The sequence below is a fragment of the Ictidomys tridecemlineatus genome, chromosome 2 (genome assembly GCF_052094955.1).
Source record: "Ictidomys tridecemlineatus isolate mIctTri1 chromosome 2, mIctTri1.hap1, whole genome shotgun sequence".
Lineage (NCBI taxonomy): Eukaryota > Metazoa > Chordata > Mammalia > Rodentia > Sciuridae > Ictidomys > Ictidomys tridecemlineatus.
Window position 1 is genome coordinate 73,567,282 of NC_135478.1, and position 17,770 is coordinate 73,585,051.

The 17,770-nt window shown below is 39.2% G+C and overlaps 1 protein-coding gene across 12 annotated transcripts in view; it reads left to right on the forward strand.

Annotated features, from left to right (window-relative positions):
• The first annotated feature begins 1,968 nt into the window (after window positions 1-1,968).
• The window catches only part of Cabin1 (calcineurin binding protein 1), a 140,569-nt gene continuing 124,767 nt past the window's right edge, over window positions 1,969-17,770 (forward strand). For 9 of the 12 annotated variants that reach the window (XM_078038878.1, XM_078038881.1, XM_078038882.1 and 6 more), the window contains exons 1-5: window positions 1,970-2,122; window positions 2,269-2,502; window positions 13,733-13,807; window positions 14,282-14,374; window positions 16,491-16,604. In XM_078038878.1, the coding sequence (XP_077895004.1) occupies window positions 13,805-13,807; window positions 14,282-14,374; window positions 16,491-16,604 (210 nt within the window). In that variant the 5' untranslated portion in view covers window positions 1,970-2,122; window positions 2,269-2,502; window positions 13,733-13,804. Of the gene's footprint in view, window positions 2,123-2,268; window positions 2,503-13,732; window positions 13,808-14,281; window positions 14,375-16,490; window positions 16,605-17,770 lie in introns of all 12 variants that reach the window. The other 3 variants (XM_078038883.1, XM_078038885.1, XM_078038879.1) reach the window with 2 other exon arrangements.

A 17,770-nucleotide genomic window follows, 5' to 3' on the forward strand; every position in this document is an offset into this window, starting at 1 on the left:
TCAGCCTCCAGGTTCTCTTCTCTATACCCATGTGCAAATAAGTGGAGACATGGATGCAGCTAATCTGTCCTGAAACTTCCAGTATACTCTGCCGATATCCTGAGGCTCTTGTTCTCTGCTTGGGGTAGCCTGGGCTGTTCCCTGTCCACCAAAGCCCTGTTCGGTTGGGGGACAGGGCTGGCTGGACTTCCGAAAGCTTCTCTAGTCATTCTAAAAAGGTGACACTCTCTATTAGGGTCTGGCTAAGAATTAGCTGAAGGAATGCACTTTGTGAATCATGTCCCAACATGCCAACTGGAAATTCAATATCTGCCACTGGAAACTGAATGAATGTCCCTTTCCCCCATCAACATACCATGTTATGCCTTTGCATTTCAGAGTATGTACAGGCAAGTAGAGAAACCCAAAGGAAGTCTCCATCTAAGTAGCTTTCCAGATGTTCTATGCACTGGTGGATGCTATTTCCCTGAACAGTTAAATGTTTGGTGATCCTTTTGTGAAATATCAAATTGAAACTTATTCTGTGCAGTCTACATGTTAGTAAGGTGAGTTTCCAATGGAATATGACTGCCCTTGCTGTATTTGTACCTAAACACTGCTGAAGCCTCTCATTTAAAACTACATCTTGCAGTTCCTTCCCCTGGATTGTCCCAGTTGTTTCTGCATACCTTTCTTCTGCCAAGGTGTTTCATGGGTGTACCTTTTCCCAGAGTGGCTCAAGGATTTTTTTGAGGGCTGAATGTGAAAGAATAGTTGCAGTGCCTGAAGATGGAATTCGGGTCTAACTCTCAGCAGGATCATAACATGGCCATATCAGTCTCCAATATTAAACATTAACACCACTATGTAAGAGTGATATCATCTGCTGGCTTTTGTGGACTGGTCCTGCCCCACATTGGCCCTGACCTTTGCCTCCTGGTAACACTGTGCTGCCCTGTAGTGTTTTTTATCTTTGGACCCTGGTCATGCAGCTCCCTGCTGCTGTAACTGCCCTTCCCACCCTTTATCTAAGGGTGGGAATGCATCTTTCAAAATACAACTTTTGGTTGAGAGGTGGATCAAAGATGCATATTACCCATACAACTTTGAAACGACCAGTTTCAGCTCTGCCCACTCCCCTCACACCTCCACCCGCTGTGTGGCAGGCTACACTTAAAGTCAAAGATTGATGACTCAATAATTTTCGTTCCTCCCAGAATATCAGTCGAGCTTTTTTATATTGAACTAACTCTGAGTTATTCAGCACGGTTTTATTGTCCTTAGTTTTAAAAGTTATATATTATTTTTTTGTCTTTAAATAAGGTCAAAAAGAAGCCCATAACATTCATTCTTATTTAAATCATCCTTTCCAGACCCTATGAATTTGACCACAGTGTGAAGCACTTCCCTAAAACGCTTTATTATTAATATCCAAGAGTGTAACGTCTCCTAATCTGAGGCCCCTGTTAGAAACTCTTCAACTTGGGCCGTTTTATCAGCTCCAATTAGGACAGTCCTTTCCTGTTCGCTCCCACCCCCAACCCCGTTCATTTCACGAGTCTTGTTATTCCCTCCCCAACTCCGCCCCATGTTTCAATAATTTGTGCCTTTGGAGCGTCTTTTTTTTTTTTTTTTTTTTAATTTTCGGAAAAAATGGGAATGCTTTGCCACCCTTATTTCGGTCTAAGTGTTCCCTAAGTGTCCACTGCCTTAAGAGCGCCTATCCCGGCTCAAAACAAGAATACGCAGTCCCTTATTTAGCCACTGCTCAGTACTACAAGTGAATACTAAAATACTATTAAAAGTAGAGTTATAATATTTACAACACATAATCACACACTCTTACAAGTGCTACAAGTACTACAATTACTACAAGTGAAGGAGTCCACCGCGAGCTGGCGCTCTGACCTCCTGAAATTCAAGAACTAAGAGATAAGCTCCAAAACCAACCAGCTCCTGAACCCGCAGATTGGAGAGGCGCCTTCTACTGGGCCTCAGTGAGCTGGGCCGGCGAGCGGCGCGTGCGCCAACGTTGATTGGTTGGCAGGGCCGGCAACCGAGCCAATGGGAGTTCGTCTTGTTGTCAGGCGCGCTGCCGGCCGGCACGGGGGTCGGCGGAGGAGCTGTTGCCTGGAGACATCTGGTGAGTTTCTGGGCAGCAGGTTGGGGGGTGGGGGCGCGGTCCAGCTGTAGAGGTGCCGCTCTCGTGAGCCAGAGGCCTGGCCACAGAGGCTGCTGGCGCGAGGTGGAGTCACTTGAAGACTCTGGGGTCTTTTCTTCCATTCCCAGAGCCACAGTTGGGGAAACCGAGGCCGGGAAGCTGAAAGAAAGAGACAGGGTTCACTGTCTGCCCCGCGGGCCTCCTCACAGCCCTCGCCAATTCTCTGAGGTGATGGCTTCTGGCGTCGGGAGTCACAGTGACAACAGTAGGAGCCACCATTGATTCTGCGTTTGCTGGGTGCAAAGCCTGGAGCTAACCCTTTCCTCTCGTCCTTTCACTCACCTTCACAATAGCTCTGCGAGGTGAGTGCTCTTGTTAGTGCTATTTACAAGGGTGGACATTGAGGCCGAGGGAAGGTGAAATGATGTGCTTAAAGTCACCTAATTGGTCAGCATGTCTCCAACTGAGAATTTTGACCATCCCGCTGCACTGCCCCTCGGAGGAGTCGGATCCGGATTAGACAGACCTCACCCAACAGTCCCAGATGTCAGCACAGTTGACTTCTGGGGACACCAGCATTCTTCAGTACCTGGGTTATTACAGTTCATAAGTGGGATATTCGGATTCCGTGCGGCTAAGATTCCTTCTGTGTGATTCATTACTGTGATTAGAAGTGGAATGGCCTTAGAACTGTCTTATCCAGAGGTTAGCAAACATTTTATAAATAAGATTGTATTATTATATGTTGTAAATATCATAACTCTACTTTTAATAGTATTTTAGGCTTTGGGGGCCATACTGCAACTCTGTTGTAGTTTGGATACAGTCAAAGACAATACATAAGAGTGGCTGTGTTTTACAGAAATTTTATTTATGAATACTGGATTTGAATTTTGTAGACTTTTTATGTAATTTTCATGTGCAAAGAAAGCAGCGGACTGAATAGCTTGCAGAATCCTTATCTAATCCACAGTAGAGGAGACAAAGTAGAGGAAACACAGTAGAGGAGACTTAGGGGCATCTATGCCAAGCCAGTCACACAGGTAGGTCTTGCCACAACTGAGCTTAAGACTTCAGCTTCCAGACATCTGGGCCAGAACAGACCAGGAAATGCTACTGCTTATGGCTCTGGATCAGGATGCTGAGTTGCTCAAAGTGCTGTTTGTTATTATGTGTTATTAGGCCATGGAATCTATTCCCTAAAATATACTCATGGAAACTTTAAAGAGTTTGAATACTTGTGAGCTTAAAATGCTGTTCTGGGAAAAATGCAACTGCTGGGCTGAGAATCTGAGAAATTACTACAGGTTGAACACCACTAATCTTAAAAATCTGAAATACTCCAAAATCTGAAACCCAGTGCAGTCATGACTCCACAAGTGGAAAATTCCACACCATAGAACTTTGTTTCATGTATCTAATTATTAAACATATTGTATAAAATTATCTTCAGGCTATGTGTATGAGATGTATATGAAAAAAATGAATTTTGTGTTTAGACTTACATCTTTAGATATCTTGTTTAGATATACAAGATATCTCATGTATATGCAAATATTCCAAAGTCAAAGGAAATCTGAAATCCAAAACAGTTCTGGTAACTTGTATTTTCTTCCTCATCTTCTATTATAGCTGGGTTTGTTTATTTGGTTTTGGTCCTAGATATTAAGTCAGGGGTGCTTTACTACTGAGCTATACCCTCAGCCCTTTTTATTTTTTATTCTGAGAAGGTCTCACTAAATGTCCGAGGCTGGCCTCAAACTTGCAAACTTGCAATCCTCTTGGTCTCCTGAGTACTGGGATTACAGGTATGCACTACTGCAACTGGATTTTTTTTTTTTTAAAGCTCCTCTGGGGGTTCATGGCGAATAATAAATACATCATCATCCTCAGGATGATAAATGTGTAATATCAAATGGTTATTTCTTTTAAGTTTTTGTATTTTAAATGAATTTTAAATTTAGAGCAATAATCAGAACACTCTTATGTCTCGCATCCCGATTTCCCCTGATGCTTATGTTTTTTTTTTAAATTTTTTTGGTTGTTAATGAATTTATATTTTATTCATTTATTTATATGTGGTGCTGAGAATTGAACCCAGTGCCTCTTATAAAGCCCTCTCCACTGAACCACAACCTCAGTTCCTGATGTTTATGTTTATAGTACAATTATCAAGAACAAGAAACCAACTTTGATATAATGTTAACTAGACCACAGATATGATTCAAGTTTCACCAGTTTTTCTGCCAGGCTTTGTTTTCATTCAAGATTCTGACCAAGATCCTGTGTTGCATTTAGTTATTTCTCCTAAATATCCTTTAGTCCATAACATTTCCTCTGTCCTTTCTTGGCCTTGATACATTTGTTTGTTTTTTGCTGGGACTGAACCCAGGACCTCATGCCATGCTAGGCAAGCACTCTACCACTGAGCCACATCCTTGGTCCCTTGGCCTTGATATTTTTAAAGAATACTGATCAGATATTTACTTTGAGGCGTGCTGGGGATTGAACTGATTCAGCTATTTTGTCTAATGTCCCTCAATTTAGGTTTGTTCTATGTTTTTCAGAATTGAAGTCAGGATATGCATTTTTGGCTAAAATATCAGAAACATTGTTTTTGTGTCTTATGTGAATCTCAATAAAGGAGTCCAAGATATTGATATATCGTATTATATGTGATATTTACCTTGATCACTTGGTTTAGTTGGTGTCTGCCATGTTTCTATGCTAAAGTTATTACCTTATCTAGTTAATAATTCTCTTGAGAGAGAATTTGAGAAGATACAAATTTTGATTTTCCTCAAATTCGTGCCCACTGAGTTTAGCATTCATTTGTGAATCTTTTGGTGTTTGTCTAAATGTGATTAATTAGCTATTCTTTTTTTTCCTGCTACATTTATGAATTGAAAATCTATAATGAAAGAGCTATCTATTCTCTTTTAAAAATTTATTTGATTACTTACTTTTATCATAATGTACCATAGATATTAATTTTATTCTCTGAGTTATGATCCATTATTATTATTTTATTGCTTACTGCTTCTGCCTTGGCTATTTAAGATCTGAAGGAGATCTTAAAACTTCTATCTCCTATCAATGGGCCTTCATTATTGTTTTTTTTTGGGGGGGTACTGGGTATTGAACCCAGGGGCACTCAACCACTGAGCCACATCCCGGGCCCTATTTTGTATTTTATTAAGAGTCAGAATCTCACTGAGTGTCTTTGAACTCTATTTTTTTTAATATTTATTTTTTAATTGTAGTTGGACACAATATCTTTATTTTATTTATTTTTATGTGGTCCTGAGGATTGAACCCAGGGCCTCGAACATGCTAGGAGAATGCTCTACTGCTGAGCCACAGACCCAGTCCCCGGCTTGGGACTCTTGATCCTCTTGCCTCAGTCTCCCAAGCCACTGGGATTACAGGTGTGCGCCACCACTTCTAGTTTGTTGTTGTTTTTTTGAGCTCTCATTTTATAAAGTCACCAAAAGGTGTTCTAGCCTCATTTTGTTTTGTTTTTTTCCTCAGCCATAACCATGAAATATTTTTGTCTTTAGTCTAACAGTATCCAGTCAAGATACTGTTTTCCAGTTACTTAGATTAGTTATTTTCTTTCTTACTCTCTTCTGTTTTGTTAGAGTACAGTTAGCTTCATTGTTAATGTTTATATTCCTTATTAGGTTTCCCCTACATCATAGTTGATTTTAATTACTTATTTTTGGGGTCTGAACCATGAATGGTTCTGAAAGTTTGAGCTATGCACAAAAGTGTCTTTCTCCTCATCTTACCACACTGTGCTCACTGTCCTCTTTTTCTTCTTCTCTTTTTTTCAACCTCTTTTCTACCTACCTGTATAGCACACTTTAGTATATAAATTATTCTGAGTTTCAATTTGCACACATAGTTGTGTATTTTCTTATATCTTCTTTCTTCTATGAAGGGCAGCATGCTATACAATTTTGTTTTTTTCCCACTTAACAGTGTGTTTTGAAAATCATCCTATATTTACTCATGGAAGCCTTCCTCAGTGCTATTTTTTCTTTTTCTTTTTGGCAGTGCTGAGGATTGATCTTGGAGCCTCATGCATGCTAGGCATGTGCTGTATGACTGAACTCTAGCTCTTCCTTAGTAAAAAACAGCTTTATTGCCCCCACTTGCTTTATTGCCCCCACTTGCTGTCAACCACCATTCTACTTTGTTTCTATGATTTTGACTGTACTCTGGCTACTTCATACAGGTGGAATTATATAGTTTTTGTCTTTCTGGAATGTCTCCAAAGTTCCCCCATGTTATAACGTATGTTAGAATTACTTTCATTTTTTGGGATGAATAATATTTCATTTTGTGTATATACCACATTTCTTTTAGCTGTTAGTCTGCTGATAGACACTGGTTCTTTTGGCTATTGCAAATAATACTATGTCCCTCAATTTTTTTAATATTTATTTTTTATTTATAGGTGGATACAATCTTTATTTTATTATTTATTGTTTTTAATGTGGTGCTGAGGATCGAACCCAGTGCCTCATGCATGCTAGGCAAGTGCTCTGCCTCTGAGTCACAACCCCAGCTTATGTCCCTCAATTTTTAAGAACCATTTATAATGTTATGGATATTAGTCCCTTGTCTACAGTAAATGTAGTAAGTATTTTCTCCAAGTTTATCAATTGTCTTTTTTCCTGATTTTTGTTACATACAAATTTAAAAATTGTTTATGTAGCTAAACTTTCTTTTTGGTACTGGGGATTGAACCCAGTGACACTTTCACACTGAGCTACATCCCCTGCCGTTTTTATTTTGAGACAGGGTCTCACTAAGTTGCTTAGGGCCTCGCTGAGTAGCTGAGGCTGGCCTCAAACTTGCGATCCTCCTGTTTCCTCTTCTAGAGTCACTGGGATTATAGGTGTGTGTCACAGCACCTGGTTTATACAATCTAATTTATTAATATTTTACTATCTTTGGATTTCAAATCATACTGAGAAAGGCTTTTCGTATACTAATATTAAAAAGAAGTTTGCCCATGTATCCTTTGGTATTAGTATGGTTTCAATCCCCCCGCACCATTAGATCCCTAATTCATTTGTAACTTATTCTTACGTACAGTAGAAAGACTCATGTATGGGTCTTGCTTTTTTTTTTTTTTTTTTTAATAACCTGCTTTCTCAGAAACTAACCAGTGTCTTACAAGAATTACATTAACCTCTTCTGAGGATATACCTACCACAAGATTCTACTGTCTCTCAGTGTTGCTGTACTGAGAACCTTTGGGAGACACACTTGAACCAAATCCAAGTCATAACAAATGAGTGCTTGAGTCTTAATTCTTAACCTAGTCTCTGTCTATGCATGCAGCAGTATGATGGGTCAAATTATTAAGGTTTTATATGTTTTAATATCTGGGAGGTTTAATCCCCTCTTAGAGTTTTTTACTTTCCACTGTTTTCCTAGGTAGTCTCAAATTTTTGGTTTTTTCCCCTATGAATTTCATTATCAACTTGCCTGTTATCTTACTGGTATTTTTGGGGGGGGTTATATTGAGTTTATACATTAACTTGGGGAGAGCTGATGTCTTTATTTTGTTGAGTCCTACCCAAGCACAAGGAGTAATTCCATTTGTTCAAGCTCACTCTAAGCATTCTTCAGTAGTGTTTAAAAATTTTCCTTACATAGGTTGCAGATTTATTTATTCATTAATTTCTTTTCTTTTCTTTTTTTCTTTCTCTCTGGGGATTGAACCCAGGGCCTTGTGCACGAGAGGCAAACACTCTACCAACTCACCTATATCCCCAGCCCAGGTTGCAGATTTCTCCTCTTCCCTTCCCCTGGTTCCTTTCCACTTCTCTACTAGTCTCCCTTCTGTTTTCACAAGATCCTTCCTGACTTTTGTTTTTCCTTCTAGCTCCCACATGTGAGAGAAAACATACAATGTTTGACTTTCTAAGTCTGTCTTATTTTGCTTAACATAAGCTCTCAAGTTTCATTCATTTTCCTGCAAATGACATAATTTCACTCTTCATGTCTGAATAAAACTCCATTGTGTATACATATGCCATATATTTTTTTATAGCAGATCCAGGGGAAAACCCCATTTTCTTTGTTTTTAAAATTTATTCTAATTTGTCATATATGACAACAGAATGCATTTCAATTCATATTACATATATAGAGCACAAATTTTCATATCTCTGGTTGTACACAACGTAGATTCACACCATTTGTGTCTGCATACATGTACTGAGGATAATGATGTCCATCTCTATATGCCATATTTTCTTATTCATCTGTCAGTGGATACCTAGGCTAGTTCCATGATTTGGCTAATGTGAATTACATTGCTATAAATATGAGTATGTATTTATTGCTATAGTATGCTGACTTTAATTCTCTGGATAAATACTGAGGAGTGATATAGCTGGGTCATATGTTGGTTTCATTCCTAGTCTCATTTTAATCATTTTTAAACAGTTTAGTAACATTAAGTGTAGATATGATGTTGTGTACCCACCACCACTGTTTCCAGAAAAATTTCATCACTCCAGATAGAACCCATTAGACAGTAGCTCCTGATTTCTACCTCTGCATAGCCACTGATAACCTCTATTTTATTTTTAGTCTGTACAAATTTACTTATTCTAAGTATGTTGTATAAGGGGACTCATACATTTCTCCTTTTGTATCCAGCTTATTTCCCTTAGCAAAATGTTTTAAGAGTTAATACATATTGCAGCATATGTCAGAATTTCATTTTTTAATGAATTAATATTTCCTTATATATGTACACCACATTCTGTTTGGGCATTCGTCTGTTGTTGGATATTTGATTGTTTCTACCTTTCGGCAATTGTTAATAATGCTGCAGTGAACATGAATATACAAATATCTGCTTGATCCATGTTTTTTTTTTTTTTTTCAGGTATATACCATGAGTGGACTCACTGTATTTTGTGGTCATTCTATACTTAACCTTTTTTTTCAAACTTTATTTTATGTGGTTGTTTTTTTATATGGTGCTGAGGATCAAACTCAATGCCTCGCATGTGCTAGGCAAGCACTCTACCACTGAGCCACAACCCCAACCCCTATACTTAACTTTTTAAGGAACTACCATCCTGTTTTTCACAGCAGCTGTAGCAGTTTATATTCTTACTAGTGGTTCAGGATAGGTCCAGTTTTTTTACATCCTTACTATTGTTATTTTTTAATTTTATCTATTTGTTTGATTTTTAGCTACCCTAATGGATATGAAGTGGTGTTTCATTGTGGTGGTTTTGATTTACATCATTGTCCAATTATTCAGTAGTTCTGTCTGTCCTGGGAGGGCCATCTTCTGTCAACTCTGAGAATCAGCCTTTATATCCATGTGGTCCTAAGAAGAGAGAGTGAGATTGACCCCGGGAAGGCATAGGCTCACTTAGCACAATCCTGGTAGTTGTTGGGTGCTGAGGCAGAAAGTAGGTGAGCTGTTATTCTTTGGGAGTAGGTTGGGCCCCTACATGATGGCTTTATTAATGTAATGCTCTGCCTCCATGTACACAGGTCCTGCCAATGCCTCATAGAGACATGATCCTGCATCCATCCCTGGGCTCTTATTTTTCTCCATGAGGATTCATTTGGCATCTAGAGAGACTTTCTGAGTCCCAGAAAACCTTTATTGTTATTGAGCAACACACAGCCTCCTACCTAATAGTTGTTCTCACTTTTAAACGACTCTCAAAAGGTACACCTGACCTTTTGAGAGTGGTTTGAGAGGCCCGTGACTAGGTGTGAATGTCATTTGTTGACAGGGGAACAGAGACAGGCTGGTTGACTAGTTTCATTTGGCTAAAAGTTGAGAGTTTCCAAGAACATGGCATGACACAGTGAATCCCAGGTGAGCTCCTTACCAGTGTAGTCAGGCCATTGTCCCCATTTTATGCACAAGACTGTGCACACAAAGACTGGTGAAGGATCAGGGTCTCAAACATCTTAAGATAGAACCTAGTTATGCTTTAAAATCTTCCCATTCCAAATCCAGTGCCCTTTCAAATTTTCTTCTTAAAATTTTAGGTATAAGCAGGACAGTCAATTTTTATAATAAGGTAGTGGTGGAAAAGAATTAACCAATGGATAGTTATTGAGTACCTGTTTGAAAGTGAGAGCAACTGTTAGGTAGGAGGCTATGTGTTGCTCAATAACAATAAAGGTTTTCTGGGATTCAGTACACAGAGCCCAATGGATGAGTGTGAGAGAACAGCCATGTGGGATCCAGCAGTGCCTGGACTCTGCCTGCTGGGGAGTCATCAAGGAGGCTTGTGCGGCTGGTCTGCACCTTGGGCTGTGCCCCTCTTTGAGGATGATCAGAATCTAGTAGATACTTTATGGGGAGTAGTGTCTTTGAAATATGTTCACATTTCATCCTAATTGGAAATTTTCTATTCCATAATTGCTAGTTCAGGCTTTTCCCCCCAATTGTGGTAAAAAAATATAACAAAATTTACCATTTTTAACCATTTTTCACATGTACAGTTCAGTGGCATTAAATATATTCACATTGTGTGCAATTATTACCACCATCTATTTCCAGAACTCTTTTCATTTTGCAAAACTGAAATTCTGTCCACATTAAATACTAACTCCATTGCCATTCCCCTAGGGTTGGCAAACACTATTCTTCTTTCTGTCTCTGTGAATTTGTCTATTCTAGAATCAGACACTATTTTTTCTTTTATGTCTGATATTGATTGATTGTGATGTTGGGAGTTGAAAACCTAGGGCCTTGTGCATGCTAGGCAAGTGCTGTACCACTGAGCCACATCTCTAAACCTGTGGCTAGCTTATTTTACTTTTTTTTTTTAATATCTTTTTAGCTGTAGATGGACACAATATCTTTATTTTATTTATTTATTTTTATGTGGTGCTGAGGGTCGGTGTGAGAGCCTCACACGTGCTAGGTGAGCACTCTACCACTGAGCCACAATCCCAGCCCATAGCTTATTTTACTTAACATAATATTTTCAAGGTTCATTCTTCTTGTAGTAGGTGTCAGAATTCAATTCTTTTTTTAAGAATAAATAATATTCCATTGTTAGTATATATCATATTTTGTTTAGCCATTCATATGTTGGTGGACACTTGGTTTACTTCCACATTTTGGCTATGGTACTATGTGCAAATAACTCAAGTCCCTGCTTTCAGTTCTTTTGGGTATATACCCAAAAGTGGGATTGCTGCATTACATGTTAATTCTATGTTTAATTTTTTGAGGAGTTACCATACTCTTTTCCATATCACATACACCAGCAGTGCACCTGGGCTCCAATTTCTCTGTATTTTTTCAAATACTTGTTATTTTCTCGTTTTGTTTTGATAATAGTCTGGATATAGCCTTGTAATGCTGTGTTTTCTACTTTTATCTTTTTTTTCCCCATGGTAGTCATGATGATCATCATGGCATAGCTTATGGTAAAGCAGCAGTTTTAATCAGCAGCATTCTTAATTCTTAATGTAGAACTAACCTAGCTATTAGCCTTTGAAAGGTTAGTGTCCTTTGTCTGCAACAAAGACATACTTCCTTCCTTGCAGGAACCCTTGGAGAAGTCATAGCTGTGGTGCAAGCCAGTACTTGAAGTTATTGCTATAAGCACTGTTGGTGGTGGTGGTTTTCTTTTATGAAAGTGGAGGGCTGGAGTTGTGGCTCAGCGGTAGAGCGCTCTCCTAGCACATGTGAGGCCCTGAGTTCGATCCTCAGCACCACATAAATAAAATAAAATAAAGGTATTGTGTCCATCTACAACTAAAAAATAAATATTTAAATTTAAAAAAGTGGAGTACATTGAGCTTTTTTCAAGGTGGAATTCACCAATTATGCGGTTCTTCTATTTAAAGTTATACAATTCAATGTGCTTTTTTAAAAAATATTTTTTTAGATGTTGATGGACTTTTATTTTATTCAGTTATTTATATGTGGTGCTGAAAATCGAACCCAGTGCCCTACACATTAGGCAAGTGCTCTACCACTGAGCTACAACCCCAGCTTTTCAATGTGCTTTTTAGTGTATTAACAGAATTGTAATCATCACCATAAATCAATTTTAGAATATTTTCATCACTCCAGAAAAATAATCCTGAACCCATTAGTAGACAGTTCATCTTGGTCTGAAACTGGGTAATTAATAAAAGAAAGAATTTTATTTTGGCTACAGTTCTGGAGACTGAGAAGTTTAAGATTGGGCAGCTACATATGGTGAGGGCCTTATCCTGCTTCAACACATGTTGGAGAGTGAAAGGGCAAGCACTTGTGTCAAAGAGACAAAACAAAAAGGGCAGCCACACTTTCTAACACCTCACTTCTAACTAAACCAGAAGCAGAAAAGGGAACTCACTCCCTACTCCTGCTAGAAAGGTGTTAATTTTTCTTAAGGACTTAATCACCTCTTAAAGGCCCTATCTCCTCTTAAACTGTTAAATTAGGGACCAAATTTCAACATGAATTATGGAGGGAATAAATAATATTCAAACTATAGCACTCCCCAGTTGTCCTATCCCTTAGCCAACTAATCTACTTTACCAATTCTGGGCATTTCATGTTGTGACATATATCAGAATTTTATTCTTATGACTGAATAATAGTCAGCTTTGTGTTTTGTGACCAAAGTAACTGTCAAGAACAACTTAGAAGAGGAAAGGTTTATTTGGCTCATGGTTAGGAGGTTCAGTTTTTGGTCATCTAACTCCATTGCTCTGGGCCTGAGGTGAGGCAGAACATCGTGGTGGAAGGACATAGCAACCTGGAAGCTGAGAGAGCAAAGGGACAAAATTCAAACCCCAAAGACATGCCCCTTTCCTCCAGCCACACCCTAACTGCCTACATTACCATTTAGTTAGTCCATTCAAATTATTAATTCATCAAATGGATGAATTCATAATTAGGTTATGGTTCTCATGATTTGATCATTTTACTTCTTGTATCAACAGAGAAACTTTTGGGGGACACCTGATATCCCTATCATAACAACTCCCTTGTGTGGAAATGACATTTTATTTGTTCACTCATCAGTTGGTGGACATTGGGTTATTAACCTTTTAGCTGTTATGAATAATACTTCTATGAACATTCACAAGCAAGTTTTGACGTGAACCTGTTTTTATTTCTCTTGAGTAGATACATAGGAGTGGCATTTATAGATTGTATGCTAACTCTGTTTAACATTTTGAGAACTGCCAGTGTCTTTTCTACAGAATATGCACTACTTTATTTTTTTTCTTTTCAAATATTTTAAAAAATATTTATCCTTTAGTTTTAAGTGGACACAACATCTTTATTTTACATTTATGTGGTGCTGAGAATCATACCCAGTGCCCCAAGAATGATAGGCGAGCACTCTACCACTGAGCCACAACCCCAGCCCCAGGAGATGCATTATTTTACATGCCCAGCAACAATGTGTGTGGTTCTAATTTCTCCACATCCTTGCCAATCAGGTTTCATACTGGTTTGCCTACTTCTAATTATCCCCCTCCTATGTTTCTAAAACATAGATGAACCCCTAGAACTATTACATTTTTGGCTCTTCCTGGGCCCTCTCACAGTTTGTTGTGTTTTCTCTCTAGATTTGTGGATAGTCATAGCCTCTGCCAGTGATGGGAAGTTATACCTTGTGTTGGTGCTGAATCTCCCTGAATATGGTAAGGAATAAGGCCTGTGTTGCTGGCACCAGTTTTTAATAACTCTTGGGGGTGAGATCCATTTTCCTGGTAGACTCTGAAGGCTCAGACTGCGGGGCAGACTCCTCCCAGGAGGGCCTTGGTACATTTGAGGGTGTGGATGCTTGATTGGTTATTGAAGTTGCTTACAGAGTCACTGTTGTTGGAAAATCACAGTGAATATGTTTTGTTGGAATTGTTATTCTGATACCTGGGTCTTCCACTATGTTGAGCTGATGCTGGGGTGTCCTATTCTCTGTTCCTTTTGCAATACACAGTACCCAGGCTGGGCTTCCCATGTAGACTGGCATGTTCCAATCCTTATTTTCTTCCTAGATGGTCCGTTGTTTATAACTTATTACCTCTGTAGTTTTTCAAGGTAGAATATATTATATGCTGGTGCAGAATTGTATTCATCTGAAAGCAACACTTCTCTTCCTCTAAACTTGTTTCTAGATTCGAATTGCAGCCTTAAATGCTAGCTCCACAGTTGAGGATGATCATGAAGGAAATTTTAAAAGTCACAAAACCCAGACGAAGGAGGCTCAGGTATGTAATCCAAGATCATCTTCCTCTGCTTCTTGTTTCTATAAATGGAACCTCATTTTAAATGCATTCAGACATCTCCTTAATGAGATTTTAGGAGGAAATTCCATTTTTGAACATGGCTAGCTCTCCATCTCTTGTTAAATCTGTTTTACTTGGGTATTCTGTGAGTGTATATGAAATCTCATTCAGCACCAGGGCCACTTATCTATCCACCTGTGCTCTACCCTAATTTAACAGGGTTTGGTTTTGTCTTTGTTTTCCTTGGGACATATGTCCCCTGCCTTCTTTTATGGGAAAAACCAGGACAGTTCCAGAGCCCTCTCAGAAATCTACTAGTCAGCTGTCTCTGATTGGCAAGGGATGTCAGTGGGTAGACTGGGAGTGTTGGAGGAGACTCTTACTTTTTTAGGCATCGATCAGGCTAGTACAGATTGTTTGGTATAAAGCAGTGGAGGGCTAGGGGTGTGGCTTAGTGGTAGAGTATATGCTAGTATGTGTGAGGCCCTGGGTTCAATCCCCAACACACACACACACATACACATACACACACACACACACACACACACACACACACACACCAAAAAAAAGCAGTTAAGCAGTGAAGGAAACTATTTATGCCAAATTATTTTTTCTCACAACAATTATCTGACCTCAGATGTCTGGACTGGACTGTTTTTTGTCTATACCATCCAATTCTCCAGATACCAACTAGGTATCCCGCAATATAGTCAATTCTAATGCTAACTACTCTGAATTAGGGTGAGACTTCACAAGTTTAATGGCTCAGTCCTGCTAGACTTCCCTCACTTCAGAAGCCAGTTGCAAATACTGAGTGCCAGTATAGGTACATTTCAGGTGTCTTGGCTATAAAGTCAAAAATTCTTATCCCCTGCCTGTTTTAGGTTCAGTAATTTGCTAGTGTGGCTTACAGAACTCAGGAAAGCACTTTAATTACATTTATCAGTTTATTAGAAATGATGTAATTCAGGAAGAGCCAGATGGAAGAGATGAGCATAGACATAGGGGGTGGTGGGTACACAGAGCTTCCACACCCTCTCTGGGTGTGCCACCCTTCTAGCACCAACTCAGAAATTCTCCAAGCCCCATCCATTACATAAGTGTGATAGGTTAAAACTCTGGTGATCAACTGAATCTCAAGACTCTCTTGGAGGTGGGCTGGGGAAACTGAAAGTTTCAACTTTCTAATCATGATTGGTTCCACTGGCCACCAGCCTAGTCCTGCAGCTATCTAGTGAACCCCAACAACCTATAACCTCATGAACATAAACTCAAATATGGTTGAAAGGGTCTTGTTATGAATAATAAAAGGTATTCATATTATCCCTGTCACCCAGGAAATACCAAGGGTTTTGTTTATTTGGTTTTTTAAAATATTTTTTTTAGCTGTCAATGAACTTTTATTTTATTTATATATATATGCAGTGCTAAGGATCAAACCCAGTGCCTCACACATACTAGGCAAGCACTCTGTCACTGAGCCACAACCCCAGTTCTATTTATTTGTTTTTATTTTTATTTATTTTTGGTGATGGTTCAGAGAAGACTTTATTTATGGATTTATTTTACAGTGCTAGGGAATGAACCCAAGGACTCTTGCCATACTAGGCAAGCACACACTCTTGCACTTCCAAGGATTTCAGAAGTTTCAGTTCAGAAATCAGGGACAAAGACTAAATATGTCTTTCTTTTAGTGTGATACATAGTCTCTTTAATTCTCTGGGTTACTCAGGGCCCTGTGTCCACTTTTCCAGTTTTACCCAGAAAGGGCCACTGGGCCTATATCTTGGCATGTCTGATTCCGTGTCCCAGCTTTCTATGTTGTCTTTGCCATTGCTTAGACTCGGTAATGTTTCCATTACTCATGTCTCCTTGTTGGGAAGGGGTGCTCATAAGGAGTTTTTCTCCATTGATTAGTGCCTGGGAGATTGTAGTTCTACTGTTTTTGTTGTTGTTGCTGTTTGTTTGTTTTAACATTGGAGAGTGCAGCTGCTGACAATGAACATGGACATGATTATAACTTCCTTTATACACATTTTTGGTTTAAGAAAGACAAACCTTTGTGTTTTATGACAACATCTCCTGTCTTGGTTTGTAGGAAGCAGAGGCTTTTGCCTTATATCACAAAGCTCTGGATCTGCAGAAACATGACCGATTTGAGGAGTCTGCCAAAGCCTACCATGAGCTTCTGGAGGCACGCCTGCTGCGGGAGGTAAGGAACTTGCAGGCTAGGCAGTGAGCTATGGTGGGTAGCACTTGGACTGTGAAGCTGGATGTTACCTTTGTGTTCTCATTTCTTGTCCTTGAAAACAGTATTGCACCTATGAGCCCCCCATTGTCTCCACCTGTAGAGTACCTACTTCTTTGGATTGTTGTGAGGGTTGAGTGATTCCAGTTCACGTACCCATTATTATTTCATAGCCACTCTGCCCAGTATGTGGGGTTATTATTCCCATTTACAAATGTGAAAACTTGTGGCTTAGTGAGGTTTCAATGGCTCAGAGCCACTCATGTAAATGAAGTATTAGGGTAGGATTCAATCCCAGCTTTTCTGATACATAATGATCCTTTGGGCAGCTTATATTGGCAGATGCCATTTGGGTGATAGACCATGAGTCTGTGTGAGAACATTATGGACTTTTTTTTGAGATGGAGTTTCACTATGTTGTTCAGGCAAGACTACTGGGCTCAAGTTATCCTCTTTGCCCCTGCCTTCTGGAATGCCAGAAAAGGGTAGGTAGGAAGAACTGGTGCTAGTGTAGGGACCATGCTGTCAGTTACACCTCAAGTTTACTGAGTCATGAAGATGTCACATGAGGTTTGGAAATTGGTTTCAACCTGAAATTGACTTAAGAGAGGTTTATATTTCATTAGGAAAAAAAGTTTTTGCTTTCAGGTGCCTAAACTGACTCAAGAGCCCATAGTGTGTTGAGGGGCTGGGGCTGTAGCTCCATAGCTTGCATTCAGGAAGCAAACAGACTCTACAGGCATATTCAAGACCACACTTTTTTTTTTTTCATTTAAGCAGAGTCCCTTACACCTCCCAGGAAGGCAGATGCTTATGTCTTAAAACCCTACCCCTTTATGATTTTCACTGCCTGTGAGGTAGAATGCATCTAAATTTTCAGCAGAATATATCTATCACTTCTCTCAAAGTATTTCTCATATTTCTAACTATTTAGCTTGTCAGAATTCTTTGGTTGGTTGTTATGTTGTTTTAGAATTAAAGGTATGGGAAATGTGGCCTGCCCTTCTCTCATTAGTAGGAAGTAAGAGAGGGCCCAGGGAGGGAAAATAATTTAATCCATATTTCTAAACTTTAGTATAGGTCAGACACTGGGCTCATTTCAAGAGTGGGTCTTCCTTCTCAGCCCTTGG